This window comes from Fundulus heteroclitus, chromosome 5 (assembly GCF_011125445.2).
Source record: "Fundulus heteroclitus isolate FHET01 chromosome 5, MU-UCD_Fhet_4.1, whole genome shotgun sequence".
Lineage (NCBI taxonomy): Eukaryota > Metazoa > Chordata > Actinopteri > Cyprinodontiformes > Fundulidae > Fundulus > Fundulus heteroclitus.
Genome location: NC_046365.1, coordinates 40603792 through 40620268, shown reverse-complemented (window position 1 = coordinate 40620268; position 16477 = coordinate 40603792). Strand labels below are relative to the sequence as shown.

The following is a 16477-nucleotide window of genomic DNA, read 5'->3' as shown; positions in this document are numbered from 1 at the left end:
CATGTGCTGCTACAAACAGCACATTTCTCTCGTGTTCAGATTTGAAAATAATATTTTTGTGCAGTTTTGGTTTCATGTTGTTGTTCATCGTGTCTTTTTCTGTATTTTTTTTATTCTTTTATCTTTAGTTGAAGGTAAAAACATCTTAAACTTTGCTCCAGTGGGCGGGTTTTAATACACAGAGATACAGTCACACCCCCATCCTCACTCATATCTGCCCCCCCCCCCCCTCCCACAAACCAATCCAGCAGTGATATGAGTCCATCCCCATGGCAGCAGCGGAGAAGCATTATGTCATAACTTTCAGTGGAGTTGTGCAGGATTTTCTTTTCACTCTCAATCCTTGACACACGCATTTGAAACTTTCCCTCCCCCTCCAGCCTCTCCCTGGGCGTTACGTAAGCGTGCCGTCCTCCTAGAGGAGCTGACAGCACCAGCGGCGGCAGAGATGATGGAGTGGGCAGCAGCTAAAAACGTTTGGAGGGGGAGTGTTGCACTGTGGAGCGTAACCTTCCAGCTCCTCTTCCCTAAGTTTTACTGATTTCACGAGAAATTGTCCTCTGATGAACATTTTCTTATTTTTGTTCACTCAGTCGGACATCTTTCTTTAAGAGAATGAAGGAACTTGTGTTGTTGGTAAGTTCTTGCTTGGTGACGCATTTATTGGTTGGAGCGGCAGCTTTCCAATGATGGCGGAGGCCTGAAAGATTGATACACAAACAAATACATGGAAACTAGTTTTAACACACTGCAAAAACGGATCTAAAAATAAGCAAAATGTTCTTAAACATAGTGTTTTTTGTCCTTGATCTGAGCTGGTAAATATGATCATTTGCCAATGGAATTAGTATTTTGACATCTAAATTAAGATAATTAGACATCCTGCACTTGAAATAAGATGATGGAGATGAATTGTTCTTATTTTAAGTGCAAAAATCTTATTCTATTGGCAGATCCTCTTATTTACCTGCTCAAATCAAGGACAGATACACTCATTTTAAGAAAATTTTACTTATTTTTAGTTCCGTTTTTGCAGTGCAGGAGAGAAAATCTTAGAATAATATTAAGAAAAGATATTAGATAAAACAAGACTAAGGATGTTACAGTTAAAAACACCAAATGGATAAATGAAAAAAAATATTTTATAAATGAATGCTAAAAAATACATACAGTTTGAAAATATTGAACTATAATAAAATGAGTAAATAAATTCTAAATAAAATAAATGGATGAAATGAATAAATATAGATCGAATAAATTTAATGTTTTTAAATTCATTTTTTAATAAAACAAAGAAAAATATCAAAATTCAAATTGATAAACAAAAAAATCAGAATTTTAGGAATTAAAATATCCAGGTGAAAAAATAAAAGTAAAGATGAACCACCTATCCGTCCATCATATGCTTACTGTATCCCACCACCATGGCGTCATAATTAGCAGAACCAGCTCCCCTCCCAGCTCCTTCAAGCTCTGCTGCATAACCTCTCTAATGCACGTCAAATCTCACGGCATGTTTTGCCACAAACTCTACAAACAGTATTGGTGAGAAGAAGCAGCCGTGGCTTGGCCCTGAATGCAGATGAATTGCAAAAAGGGAAACAAAAATAAGTAAAATTTTCTTGAAATTAGTATATTTTTCCTTGATTTGGGAAGCTAAATAAGACAATTTGCCAATAAAATGAGTATTTTTATCCCTAAAATAAGATACCTATAAGATATCCTGCACTTGAAATAAGGAGATGGAGATGAATTGTTCTAATTTTAAGTGCAAAAATCTTATTCCATTGGCAAATAGTCTTATCTACCTGCTCAAATCAAGGAAAAATACACAAATTTCTTCACTTGTAGTTTCCTTTTTGCAGTTTGCAGGTCCTCCTTCAGAGGTCCAGGGGCTGTATAAGCTTTAAAGTAAAGATTTGATCCACATTTCCATAACTCTGACCAAAGTCACATTGTTCCCACTTTATTTTTTATCATTGTTTAGTTGGTTGTTAACTAAACTGGGAAGTGTGATCCTTCAGTAGTGGGAACACTGGTTTTTAAAAAGTGGGACCACCCAGCTTGTTCTTTAGCAACAGAAATGAATCGTGGCAGATCAGATCAGATCAGACCCACAGTGTGCAGAACCTTCATCCTCTGTGGCTGAACCGTTTTAGCTTCCTCAGCAACCTCTGCCTCCGTGACGGACTCAGCCTCCCCGAAGCTCTCGTTCGCTGCCCTCTCAGCGTGGTACACGGTGAGTGGCTTTGTTTGCAGAGCCTTCCTGTCCACCTCTCCGTTGTGGAACGTGCACAAAGACGAAACATAGGTTCAGCAGATTTGTGGCGTTAAAGAGGCACGAGTCAAACGGAGAGGAGGGCAGGCTGCATCCTGATTCAGAGCTCGTCTTTAGTGGCGCACAGCGGCTCGCTCCAAATTGTCTGGTAAATGAGACCGGCATGGGACGATGTTGGCAGCAGAGAGCTGCAGAACGAGGCTCCAAGTGTTCTCCTCATGAACCGATGCCTGATTGCTGATTGATACATTGACTGCGGCTGATTGTTGCATCGTGAGGAGGAACGGGGTAGCCGGCCTGATTGCGGAAAGAGAAACAATCCCTCTGCCCTTATTTGTGTGTGTTTCTGTTTGCTTCGGCCAGCAGGAGTAATTCAGAGCAGACCATTATCAGCAGCTGAAGCCTCATCCTGGTGACCCCACCTACAACTGCACTAATTACCAAACCAGCATCTCGGGGGTCTTCATGTTTCCTTCTCCCACCTGTGAATAGCTGTCCCTATGGTCTGATATGTCAACATGAAGACTGAAGGAATATCATCAGCTGAGCTGCCACGTTTAGGGAACATCATTAGCTCTGAAAGGCCCACTCCTATCGCTCTTCCCATCGTTCCTCTCCACTACCCTGAAAAATCCCCAGACATCATGTTCTTCCTCCGTTTCTCCAAACATCATCCATAATGCACCACATCCTGACCTCAGCTCTGCTCGTACGACGCCGACCATCATCTCTAAGTGTTCTTGCAGGCAGCTGCAGCGTCGCAGTCTTCATTTTGGAGCCGGCACTCTTTATTTCTCATCCGCCTCAAGGAAACACTCTGTTGCACCATCACAGCCTCTGACTCCCCTTAAACTAAATTTCTCAGTGATCTTAATATCTAAACTGCCCTCTGCTTTAAATTTAAGGTTAAATGCAGATTTTTTTGTTGTTGTTGAGTTAAAGTTAAGGCTGCTGCAAAGTGAGCTCTGCTGACTGAAGGATGTGGAGAATACTGCACCTTACAGGAGTATTCATACATTTTGAATTCTTTTCCACGTTTTGTGTCATAATAATTACCAGGTTCACCATGTTTTAAAGCTTGGTTCATGATTTTTCCAGAAGTTCCCACATGTCCCTTTTTAAATAACTGCGCATGAACATTATCATCTTATCTGTTCTTCCGCTCTTCAGGGGGATCATGTTGAAAAAAATCTCCCAAATCCGCTCTGGTCTTATTTCTTTCTACTGAGGCCTTCCTCTTCTTCTCATAAACATGAACGTGATTTGCTTCTTGTGACTCTCAGGCATGTTCAAAGTATACAGCAAGAGCAGTGGAGCTAAAATGAACGGCTAACATCGAAGCTAACCGCTAAGCTAACTGCTAAGCTAACCGGATACATAAACACTAGAAGTGTGCATGCGCAGCCAGCAAGCAGAAACTATGAAGGAACGAGCACACACTGGCGTTACGTGAGCGCTACAGAATGATTTGTGGGACAACCGACAGAAAAGGGGATTCCCAGGAACCTGAGGGACAGAGGGGCGTGAGAGCAGGAACAAAACTCTGACCAATCCCTGACATTCGGACCGAACAGCAGGGATTGGTCAGAGTTTTTACCGGCCTGCAGCTCCCACAGAGATTGCAATTTTTTAACTTCCTATGAATACATAATGTATTAAATAATGTCAGGATGGAAGAACCATTTTACCCAGTATAACAACGTATTTCTAAAGGATTACCAACTATAGCTTTAATGGGATTTTATGTGATAATCCAACACAAAGAAGTGCGTAACGTGAAGTGAAAGGAATATGATACATTTGTTCTCAACATGTTGGTATGCATTTCTTTTTTACGTTGTTTTGAGATTCTCGACTCGACTAGAAAGCAGCTAAAGACATTTTTACTCAAACACTCCTTTTTACATATTTGTTTTATAATTGTTTTTAGTTGTCTGTAATCATTTGCCTTTTTAATAATAATATATAATTGAACTTTATTGATCTCACAATGGAGAAATTCACTTCTGCATCTTAACCCATCCCCTTGGGGAGCAGTGGGCTGCCACTGTGTGGTTCCTGGGGAGCAATCGAGGGTTAAGGGTCTTGCTCAGGGACCCAGAGTGGCAGCTTGTGGGAGTTGAACTCAGAACCTCTAACCGCTAGGCCACCACTCCCCCAATAATAATATCTAATGTTATATTTCAGTGATCTGTCGGCGTAAAGTGCTTTATAATTAAAGTGTACTTACTTTCTTGCTATTTGTACAGGGTGTTTGTAAGGTTAGTTTTGGACCAATACTGGATGTTTGCTGTGTTCCCTATTTGGCTTTCAGCAAACTTTAAATTTCTGATGGCCTTCTTCTCGCAGCTCTCGCAGCTCCGGCGCGTCTTGGACACCTTCTTTGTAGGTTTTATGGGTTTATCTCAGTGGAGACTCGCTGAATTGACATTATTTGCCTTCTGGAAATGCTTAGGCTCCTCTCTGAGCTGCAGAATGTTCTCCTGGCAGGCAGAACGTATTCTGGGCTTTCTCTCCCGCGCTTGTTTCATGTGACCGTCCATGTCCCCAAAAGCCCGTTTCAGCAACAACGGTTTGGATTGCCAGTGCCTCTGACGGTGAAGCCGGTGCGCTGCTCCACCTCCTCAGACGCTGTCTGGATCTTTGTCACAGGTCAGGGTGGATTGGAGCAGGATATTGGCGGAGTTGGGCAGTGTGTGAGCAGAAACATGGCTCCTCTGAAATGAAAGGAGCTAAAACAGTTTATGAATGTGATTTTTCTGGACGCTCTCTTTGAGGTTTTCTTTGGACGTCTCACTGGTAGGAGACCTCAGAGGAGACCCAGAACTGGCTGTGACTGAGCGTCTTTTCTGGCCTTGGGAAGAGTTGGAGAGCTTCCCTGGGCAGAGAGAGAGATTGTTACCGACATCTAACTTTCACCCATTTAAAGATGCAAGTTACAGAAACCAGTGAAGTATTTGACCAAAACATCTTCGTATTTTATATTTTCCTCATATGTTAGCGCTTAATTACTTCCAAAAGCTTTCATAATCCTCTGCGTTGCATGTTGCTGTTATAGAACGGAACCATTCATGTTTTATGTCAGATCATTGTTCAGACATAAATCTCAGGGATAAAAAGTTCTGACCAACTAAAATAAAGAACTTTGGGGTTTCACCCCAAAACGGTCCGTTGAACTGGACCATACACTGCAAAAACAGACCTAAAAATAAGTCAAATGTTCTTAAAATTTGGGTTTTTGTCCTTGATTTGAGCAGGTAAATAAGATTATCTGCCAGTGGAGTGAGTATTTTTACCCCTAAAATAAGATAATTAGATAAACTGCACCTGAAATAAGACGATGGAGATCAGTTCTTCCTATTTTAAGTGCAAAAATCTCATTCCATTGGCAGATAATCTTATTTACCTGCTCAAATCAAGAATAGATACACTCATTTTAAGAAAATATTACTTATTTTTAGTTCTGTTTTTGCAGTGTATAATCTGGGAGTGTCTCTGATTCAGCTGTAGAGAGACAGGGCGCAGTGAAGTGGAACCTGTCAGTAAGGATGTGTTTTAAAAACGTCTTTACTTGAAGGTTGGGTGGGTTTCTGGTGGGTTTCTGGTGGGTTTCTGGTGGGTTTCTGGTGGGTTTCTGGTGGGAATCTGCAGCTCATCTCCGTCCCACTGATCGTTCTCTACTGGGACTCTGGGCTTCACGCTTTTTGGACACATAATGAGTTCTTTGGGATTCAGCTTTAAATCAGCTCTCTTTACTCAGCCTTTTTTTTTATCAACGCTGAGCCTGACTCTGTGATGTGTCTGTTTGTTTCCCAGCCTGCTCTCTGGGCTGGATGGAGTCTGAGCTCACACCGGCTCCTAGCAGTAAACATTAAACATATCCAGCTGTCACCCTGAGACGACTGTGTGCCGTGTGGCTCTTTGCAAGCTGCTCGCCGTTGTTTCAGGCTTGTGAAGTTATCGCAGCAGAACAGAAAGCAGAGGAAGGCTGCGGAGAGATGGTGGAGAGGAGAACTCTTCAGCAGACTAAAACGACGGAGGAGTGGGAGACGGCAACTGGAAAGCTGTCTGAACTGAAAATACCAGAAAATGGAGGTGAAATGAAAAAAGCATGAACCGATTTCTTCTTTCAGTCTGTTCTTTGATTCTTTAAGGTCACCTTATGGGACTTTGGGTGTTCAGGACGGAACCTGATGTTCCTTCATAGTCTGGAAAAATCTGGAAGATGTTCCCAATATTTTCCAGATCAGTGGAAGAAAGAAAGAGGAAAATAGAATGAATGGAGACAGGCTTTTATTACCAATCTTTGTTCTCACAGTTCTGTCCATCCTCTCCATCTGTCAGTCAGTCCATCCATCCATCCATCCATCCATGCATCCATCCATCCATCCATGCATCCATCCATCCATCCATCCATCCATCCATCCATCCTCTCCATCTGTCAGTCAGTCCATCCATCCATCCATGCATCCATCCATCATCCATCCATCCATCCATCCATGCATCCGTCCATCCATCCATCCATCCATTCATCCATGCATCCATTCATCCATCCATGCATCCATGCATCCATCCGTCCGTCCGTCCCTCCATCCATCCATCCATCCATTCATCCATCCATCCATCCATCCATCCATCCATGCATCCATCCATTCATCCATGCATCCATTCATCCATCCATGCATCCATCCGTCCGTCCCTCCATCCATCCATCCATCCATTCATCCATCCATCCATCCATCCATGCATCCATCCGTCCATCCATCCATCCATGCATCCATCCATCCATCCATCCGTCCGTTCGTCTATCCATCCATCCATCCATGCATCCATTCGTCCATCCATCCGTCCGTTCGTCCATCCATCCATTCATCCATTCATCCATCCATCCATGCATCCATCCATCCATCCGTCCGTCCATCCATCCATCCATCCATCCATCCATCCATCCATCCATCCATCCATCCATCCATCCCCAGGTTTTCCAATCCAGACATAACGTTGGCAGAAAGGGGAAATAAATCTTCATTTGTTCACATTTGTTTTCACATCCAAAGAGCTGTCTTTGCATCTATGGCAACAGAAAGATCCCGTTTAACCAGACTCAGTATTTTTGTTCTTCCTTCTTGTACTCCTCTCACTCAGAGAAACACTGTTGTCCTTTTCTTCTTCCGCATCCGTTCCTTCGTCCTCTACGAGGATTGCTCGCTCACATCCAGACGTCCACGTCCTGCTCCGAGAGCTTCTCTGCCGGCAGGGCTTTCTGTCACTACACATGAGTTCAGCGGGTTCCTCTGCTCGCATGGCTGACCTCTGCGTTAGGAACATGTTGTCTGCTCCAGGCAGAGCGGTTCTAACTGCAGGTTTCTGTCTCTTGCAGCTCTGCACGAGTTTCCGACCGACCTGTTCACGCACAAAGAGAGAACCGAGGGAGCCGTGGCCCTGCATGTGCTCTGTGTAAGTCAAGCTTCATTGAAACTCACAAATAAGCACCTAATGATAAAATTCACTGTCTTCTCAAATCAAACATACAAGCAACACACATTTATTCTTTACCACAAAATAAAATTGCTTAATAATGAGCAGGTGTGCAATGAAAAAGCACCCAAACTCTGGAGGATTCTTTATTTTAAACCTGTGGCTCCAGAGCCACAGGTTGCTGCTCTTTGGACCGTCCACAGTTAATTTTCATAATTTTGCTCAAAGGTTATGTATAACTGCAGCTTTTTCTATATAGTTATTGACATAGAAACTCCACAACAGAGATTCTACGCCACAAATGGAGAAATACCTTTTTTTATTGGTCAATATATTTTTTCATTAGGCTGCAAAACATTGTTTCACACATCTTGGATTTTAATGAACATAAACACCAGTTGGATGAAAAAAGTGCAGCTCAGTATGTGAACACCTTGATGTAGGTGCTTTGTAGAAGTCTGGCAGATTGGCTTATTGTAAAAGTTGAATTTTCATTATTTTTAAACGCCAGACATTAGAAATATAAAACTGATTCTTTTATTCAGCTGTAAGTGGTAAATGGCTTGTACTTGTACAGCGCTTTAACTGGTCCAATGACCCCAAAGCGCTTTACACTGCAGCCATTCACCCATTCACACCCTGACGGTGGTGAGCTATGTTTGTAGCCACAGCTGCCCTGCGGCAGACTGACAGAAGCAAGTACACTATATTTAGTGACTACACTGCAAAAACGGAACTAAATATAAGTAATATTTTCTTAAAATTAGTGTGTCTGTCCTTGATTTGAGCAGCTAAATAAGATGATCTGCCAGTGGAATAAGATTTCTGCACTTAAAATAGGAATAACTCATTTCCATCATCTTATTTTAAGTGCAGTATACCTAATTATCTTATTTTAGGGGTAAAAAAAACTCACTCCATTATCAGATAATCTTATTTGCCTGTTCAAATCAAGGACAAAAACACAAATTTTAAAAACATTTTACTTATTTTTAGATCCGTTTTTGCAGTGTATATATTAATAATAATAATTTTTTAAGGGTTTTACAGCCCTAAAGTAATTTATTTACTAGAAGGAAGGGCTAAAATGGCTTTTTGCATTCAAATAGTTGCTCTTTCCTGGTCTAGTATAACCTGAACTTCCAAGCACAGCTGACATGCAGCAGATATGCATCCAAGCTAATATTTTAGCTCCTTAAAATGACGATTACCAATCCCAACCTTTTTTAATATGCTTCCACTCCTCCCCGTCCAGCCGTTTCTGCAGTATGATGGGGGACTGACGGAGTAATGAATTGTGTGGGTTATTACACCTAACAACCAAAAACTTCCATTGATCTACTTAAAGCTTCGATATCCTTCAGCTTGGACTTCAAAATCACAGTGAAAAAAATGGTAAATTAGTGAAATTGGTAGACAGGAAGTTTATTAGCTTATTTGGCAGCTCTGCAGCAAACACTGTGACGTAATTGTTCGAAAAAGACAATAGAGAACTGAATGTGTTTGCTTGTCTTCAGTGGAAAGCAAACAGCACCTGGAATGCTTGTTTCGCTGCTAATTTATTGCATGAGGATGGAAACAAGAAAGCATTTAAAGCCGTGGAAATAGCATCACGGTGCAGCTCATGTGGCCTGAATAATCCTGCATTTGCTGCAGCGTGTGGTCTGTGTTCAGGGATTTTGACCCAAACACGGGATTTAATTCAGATGCTTCTGTTTTTATGAAGCTGCTATTAAGAGATTTTAGTGAAGAACTTTATCCTTTTTGTTTCCAGAATGAAAAAAAGAGGATCTCAGAAATGCACTGTTCTCTCTTCTTCACTGCTGAAATATCACCCTGTTCTCCACGTTAAAGTTGACTTCATTCTGCTGCCAGTATTCACAGCTGCCGATATTTCACCGTAAATCATATAAAACATTTTTACAGTGCAGATTCAAACTGGGTTTGGAGTGGAGAAAGCAGGCAATGGATGGATGGATGGATGGATGGATGGATGGATGGATGGATGGATGGATGGATGGATGAATGGATGACAGATGGATGGATGGTGGATGACAGACAGATGGATGGATGACAGATGGATGGATGGTGGATGACAGACAGATGGATGGATGACAGATGGATGGATGGATGGATGACAGATGGATGGATGGATGGATGACAGATGGATGGATGGACGGATGGATGGATGATGGATGGATGGATGGATGACAGATGGATGGATGACAGATGGATGGATGGATGGATGGATGGATGGATGGATGGATGGATGACAGAGGAAATGATTATCAGTGCTGAGGTCAGAAATAACAGCTTCCTTTAAAAATGCACCTGTTATTTCCTTATAAGGACTTTTTCCTGCTGCTGGAACTAAACAACATTGAAACCAGCGCTGTGTTTATTTTTATGTTTTCTGACAGTTTGATGTTATTAATAATAATTTGCATGAGTAACTTTCCCTGCTGGGGGTCAGCACCACCTTCCTCCTTTAACACTGTAAACTGTAAACGGTTGTGCTGAGGATTCACTTTCAACCATCCATCAGTGATGAATTCGTCTTAATTTGTGTGTAGAACACCAGGGTGTGTTTTATTTAAAAAGAAAAGCAAAGTAAATGTTGTGGAAGATGGTAAACACGACCGTACTGAAACATCAGCTGATGCATTACAGACTGTATAAACGGCTCGCTTGGAGCTCGTCTTCGTCAGGAGTTATCACCCTCGCTCCGCGTGGATGAATCACGTCTCACAGGCTTCTCACGCTTCACTTCTTCCTCTAATCTTTATCTCTCTTCACAGACCGTCTACATGTTCTGCGCTCTGGCGCTGGTCTGCGATGACTACTTCGTCCCTTCCCTGGAGAAGCTCTGTGAGGTACGAAGCAGCAACACTTCGTCACACAGCCGCGTTGTGCTGCAGAAAGTTTGGCATTTGTTTAAAACGAACTGAAAAACTGGATGTTCCTCCCTAACATCTGACTACAAAGCTGCGTCCTTATTTCTGTCTCCTTTGCTTCCCAGCAGCCCGGCTTTGTGAGGCCAGGCTGACAGATTGTTTTACAGGTTCTCTAACGGTCTGTCACATTAAATACAAAAGAACTCCAGGACGCCTTTAAAAACTGCTTGTCAACAACGCTTACATGGTTTAATATTCTTGCACAGAATTATTTCTTCACTGTGCAAAAACATTAGAACAATGCAAAGTTTTCATCTTTTCATTACTACCGTATTATTTCGCTCATGCCCTGAAAACTCTGTTTCCTCTGCTGTTCAGCAGTTTCATAATTTCTTATTTTTTATTTATGTGTGTGGGTCCTGTCTGGCAGTGTAGCAATAAGGATTGTTGTTTTAATGCCAAAAAGAGCCAAACAGGTTTTACCTTCACAAGTGGAGCCTTACTGCTTTCACCATAGAGCTCCGCTTGGTTTATATATAAAAGAAGCTTTATTATATGCAGGGACTATTTCATGTTCAATGGACACAGAAACAGGAAGGTAGAAGAGGAAAGAAAGGAGAGAAACAGATGAGACAAAATGCTAAAAGGCAGAAAAGGTGAAAGAGAAAGAGGAGAGGAAAGGTAGAGAGCGATATAACATCCTCTGAGTCTGCTTCTACATCTGCAAAGAGAGATATAAAGAACAGCAGAACCAGACGATAAAGTATTACAGGAACAAACAACCAATGCATTCATACCATCACTGAAGAATATACAGGATTAATTAATATGAAATTACTGTCATGCATATTGCATATTCTATTATTGTGTGTTATGTAAATAGGCTGCAGTTTTTTTCCGCTGTCCAATATTTACTTTGGTATTTACTCTTATCTTTTATTTTTGGGCTCTTTAGATTTGATTTTAAATTAGACTGCCTTGTTCTTTTGTCCTTCTTTTCATTGCTAATTAATGTGTGTAACTGTGTGTTTGCCACTGTCACACCCAAATTTCCCCACTGGAGGACACTAAAGGAATATTTATTCTGATAAATAGGTTCAGAATCAGAACCAGCTTTATTTGCCAGGTCTGTGTACACATACGAGGAAAATGACTCTGTACTCTACACTGCTCACAATGTGCTTACTTATATAATAATACAATAATGCAGTGATAAAAATCAAACAGTATAGTGCAAAATATGCAGGATTATGGTTATTATTATTATTATTATTATTAAGCAAAACAACAGAATTTCACTTGGCATAAAGCTAAACTGTCCAGAAAATGTCTGCTGACCCTCGGTGGATACCCAACACCAACCGGCCGTCTCCTCGTTCTGCTGCTTTCTTCCAAGAACAGAAGCGTCAGCCCAGGTTTTGAGCACAGAAGACCTAAAAATGCACCGCCTGGTTTCCTTCAGCTTCAGACTCGGCTGATAAAATCCCGCGCTGCACGGTGTTGACGCGGGATTTTGTTTCAGCAGGCGACCGTCTGAAGAGCTGAAACCGCAGCTGCTGTTCCCTAAAACCTCTCCTCTGTTCTGTTCTCCGTCAGCGTCTCCACCTGAGCGAGGACGTGGCGGGAGCCACCTTCATGGCAGCTGGCAGCTCGGCTCCGGAGCTCTTCACCTCCATCATCGGTAACGACACGCTCACGCTCTAGCTTGGCATTAAAGTCGTCTTACGTAACCGTCTCTGGAGCTTCACCCGGGCTGAAACTTCTCTGTGTCGGACGCGGCAAAAACAGGACTAAAAAGTCGACATTTTGTCTAAACGACTGTATTTGTACTTGATTTGAGTAGGTAAATAAGATAATCTGCCAATGGAATAAGATTTTTGCCCTTAAAATAGGAAGAACTCATCAGCTTATTTTAAGTACATATAATTATCTTATGTTATAGGTAAAATCACTCTTTCCATGGGCAGATAATCTTATTTTCCTGCTCAAATAAAGTACAAATACAGCCATTTCAAGAAAATTTTACTTTTTTTTAGTTCTGTTTTTGCAGTGCAAGAGAAAAGAAGCCACAACCCGACTTTGATGCTTTGGGGACCTGTTCAGACGCATCATTTCTTAATTTATGTTATTATTGATGTTTGCAGATGAACCTGCAGTGTAGTTCTGGGAAAGCTTTATATCCCCGCTGCAATTTAGTGAGGAAGAAAATCTGCAATGCCAGAAATAAACCAGCATGACATCAATAAATTTACCTGAAGCATTTCTGTAATTAATAGTTCCTCTTAATTTAACCAGTGTGTAAATGTTAGTTTAACTTCCTGTTTACCTGGGATGTGACACAGGGGCTCATTCTCTCTTCAAATAAATTATGGATTTTATTTTTTGTGATGATAATCTTCATCAATAAAGGCTATAAAAGCTATTTACCATAAAAACACACGCTAGGAACATCACAGAGGGTAGGGGAGGGTATTTCTCTTATTTCTAAGCTGCATTATGGCGAGCTTAGATTTTCTTGAACATCTTTAACCACTTCCTCTCTGGGCAATAAGAGAAAATGACTCCTGCAGGCTATTGAGAAAAAAATGACTCAGATTGTTTTCTAAAGCTGCTGCAGACTCTTTTTGTCTCTAAAGAGTTGTTGTTGTTCTCCCGGTGACGTTTTTCCCCTCCCCAGGTGTGTTCATCACTAAAGGTGACGTGGGGGTTGGGACCATCGTGGGCTCGGCCGTCTTCAACATCCTCTGCATCATCGGCGTGTGCGGCTTCTTCGCCGGCCAGGTATGATCCCAGCGCTCACCTGCTGACCTGGTCTCACCTTTAACACCAGACCTCACGGCCGCGTGTCTCTGCAGACGACTGCCGGAGCGTTCATTAAATATGAGTTTAAAATGTTAAAGTTCAAATTCAGCAAAACTATTTTACAAAAAATAGATTAAAAAAAAAGTATAGGAGCCCCTTTAGTTCGAATTTCTGCCCCTGTGTTTTTCTGGGACTGAGCTGCTCGCTGCAGACAGATGTTTCTGGCATGCCAGTCATGTTCAGGTGTTCTGCTGTACATGGACTTCTGCGTTTGGGATCTTCGTCCTGATGATGACCCGGTTTGGGCCAGGCTTCCGCTCTCGGTCAGACGATCGCTTGTTTGACTTCATGTGGTGGAAGTCGGGGAGGAGACATCTCCTCCATGAGGCGGGAGGTCCTGCGTTCATAAAACAGACCCGAATCATCAGCCCTCCACCGCCCTGCTTGATTGGTTGGTGTGCGGATGATCTGTATTCGGCTTCATCCAGTAGTTGTGCCGTGCTTAGTGGGCAAATATCGCTACATTGCTCCAGAAGTTTTGTGGGGATTTATTCTCATATCATTTTCAATCCTCTTTTGCTGAAACAAGCAATTCATTTTTATCTCTAATTGTCTTGTTATTAACGTTTACCCTCTAAGAAGCTAACTGAAGCCTGTAGAGCAGAGGTGTCAAACTAATTTCTATATGGGGCCACTTTGGCGTCATGAAGTCATTAAAAGGGCCGCTTGCATGTGTAAAGACGATACTTTTCATTTCATAATGTCATTCCAGTTCACACAGTAGTAGTATAAAAAATGCACAGTAACATAAAAGTAGCACTCTTAGGCCCAGTTTATATAGTTTATCTGCAAAGAAAGTTGATATTGGGGTGAGTTACACTTACAGGAGGCACAGTTTCAGCCACTTTATACACTATAAAAGGATATATGCCTTTTTTTTGGCTCTCGAGGGTCAGATAATTTACCTTGAAGGGCCAGATTTGGCCCACGGGCCTTGAGTTTGACACCTGTGCTGTAGAGTCTACACGATGGTCTTGGTTGCCCCCAGACATCGCTCTTTGTTGCACGCTCTGAAACGTTTAATGAGATTTACAGTTCTGGGAAGATGGGCAACTATGTATATTTTTTTATTTTGAAATTGGACTGGGTGATAATTGGCAGATCAATAAGCAGCAACAGTCACTTCTCTGTCTTTGCATCTTGGCGACCCGTGTGCTCCAGACCAGCAAAGTGACAGAACTGCTCCTGTAGAGCCGGTAGAAATGAGCGAGGCTCAGCTGATCCAGGCGTTTCATCATCAGCACCACAGATTTCCGTAACAGAAGGAATTTGCTCCAGATGTTTGGTTTATGTTGGATTAGTTTCCATCATATCAACGCACACGCTGTGAAGCTGTATGTGTGCCATTTATGTAATTGGGAGACGTAATAGTGACCGTATTAATATTTATGAAGTCCCGGTGCATAAAGCTGTGGAACTAAAGGACGCATTATTATTTTTTTAGCACGACTTACCAACTTTGCATGAGAACATCGCCCAGAGCAGCTGCTCCTTGCCATCTGACTCGCTAGTGACACGAGGAAAAGTGCTCAGCTCTTAAAAGTATATGTGATGGACTCCAAACGGCGATGCAGATTATGTAATCGTGCTGAGATAATGAACATGTAAAGGAGCATGGGATGGATGGGCTGAGATGAAATCTGCTTCAGACCCAGGCCCTGTTCCTCCCTGCTGTTTGCTGGCCTTGGATGGATGTGTTTAATTTCTCTGCTGTGGAACGACACGCAGTAGAAGCACACGCCTGCTTTATTGTTATATCCTTGATCGACCTGAGATTTCCCGCCTGGGAGTGGAAGCTTCAAAATGCAACTTTTCCCCCGTTCTCTGATGTAAACGCTAAGCACTGTGTGGGAGATTTACGCTCCTCACTGTTTGCTACCTAAGGTCAACAAACAGAGCGGCACGCGCCGTGTAGGATGATTCAGAGCAGGCGGCGTTCACAGCGATGGTGCTTCAGGAGGTAAATCATGTCGTAAGGCGTCAGACGCCAGAGCCGACACGGCGGCACAAACTCACCGATCCTTTAACGTGGTCCCAGGTCAAAAATCCATTCGAAGCCAGAGGCATACGAAACGGAGGCCTTCACCTTAATGTGTGTTCTGAGACGCTGCATACGGGCTTTTAATGATCTCTAAGCCGTGATTATCAAAAGTACAAGAACCGCAGGCTTGGAGTATTTTATTCTGTGTGGGATGAATCTATGTGACATAATGAGGGAGAAAATCTGTTGAACTTTCCACGATATTTCTGCAACTCGTGAATGTGAAAATGATGCAGTAAAACATTTAGAAAAGGCACACAGCATAATATATATGCATATATATGTATATAGCATATATAAGAGCCAAAAACAAAGCTTACCTTTTCCTGTACAGTAGCCCTCATTTAAACTTTTTCAACTTTTTCGCAAGATGTTTTATCTGTAATCATCATAAATGACTAAACATGCAAACAAATCCATAAAAATGTGACTCCGGTCTACATCTAGAAAACTGACGTACTTTTTCTGGGACTCTCAAAGAAATTCCCTGAACTCTTTTCTAACTTGTGGTTTACTCTCCTCAGAGGGTTAGGGTTAGTTTTCCTCCAACATGGGAGGTGGACTCGTGGTCAGGGCGTTGTTGTTCTGGGAAGGTTGCAAGTTCGAAGCCCACAGGCTGCCACTCCGGGTCCTTGAGCAAGACCCTCGGGCCAAGAATGCTCCCTGGGCGCCCCCTAGTGGCGCCCCCCCAGTGGCGGCCCACCGCTCCTGGGGGACGGGTTTGATGCAGAGGACACATTTTAGTGGACTGTATGGTGCAGTGACAAAAATTATAAACAACGTATTATTTTCCCCAGAATCTATAGGTTACATTTTTAAAAGTTACTTTCATGAAACTGTAAGTTTCTTAGTCTAAAAAAAGGAAAAAAAAATAAATAATAGGGAATAAATACAGGGAAGTCTAAGTCTTAATTCTTTAAAACT

General features: G+C 42.2%; 1 protein-coding gene across 2 annotated transcripts in view; it reads left to right on the top strand.

Annotated features, from left to right (window-relative positions):
* The window catches only part of LOC105917821 (sodium/potassium/calcium exchanger 3), a 64136-nt gene that overhangs the window by 24642 nt on the left and 23017 nt on the right, over positions 1 to 16477 (top strand). For both annotated transcript variants that reach the window (XM_036137600.1, XM_036137601.1), the window contains 4 exons: positions 7659 to 7735; positions 10555 to 10629; positions 12247 to 12331; positions 13328 to 13431. In XM_036137600.1, the coding sequence (XP_035993493.1) occupies positions 7659 to 7735; positions 10555 to 10629; positions 12247 to 12331; positions 13328 to 13431 (341 nt within the window). The remainder of the gene's footprint in view (positions 1 to 7658; positions 7736 to 10554; positions 10630 to 12246; positions 12332 to 13327; positions 13432 to 16477) is intronic.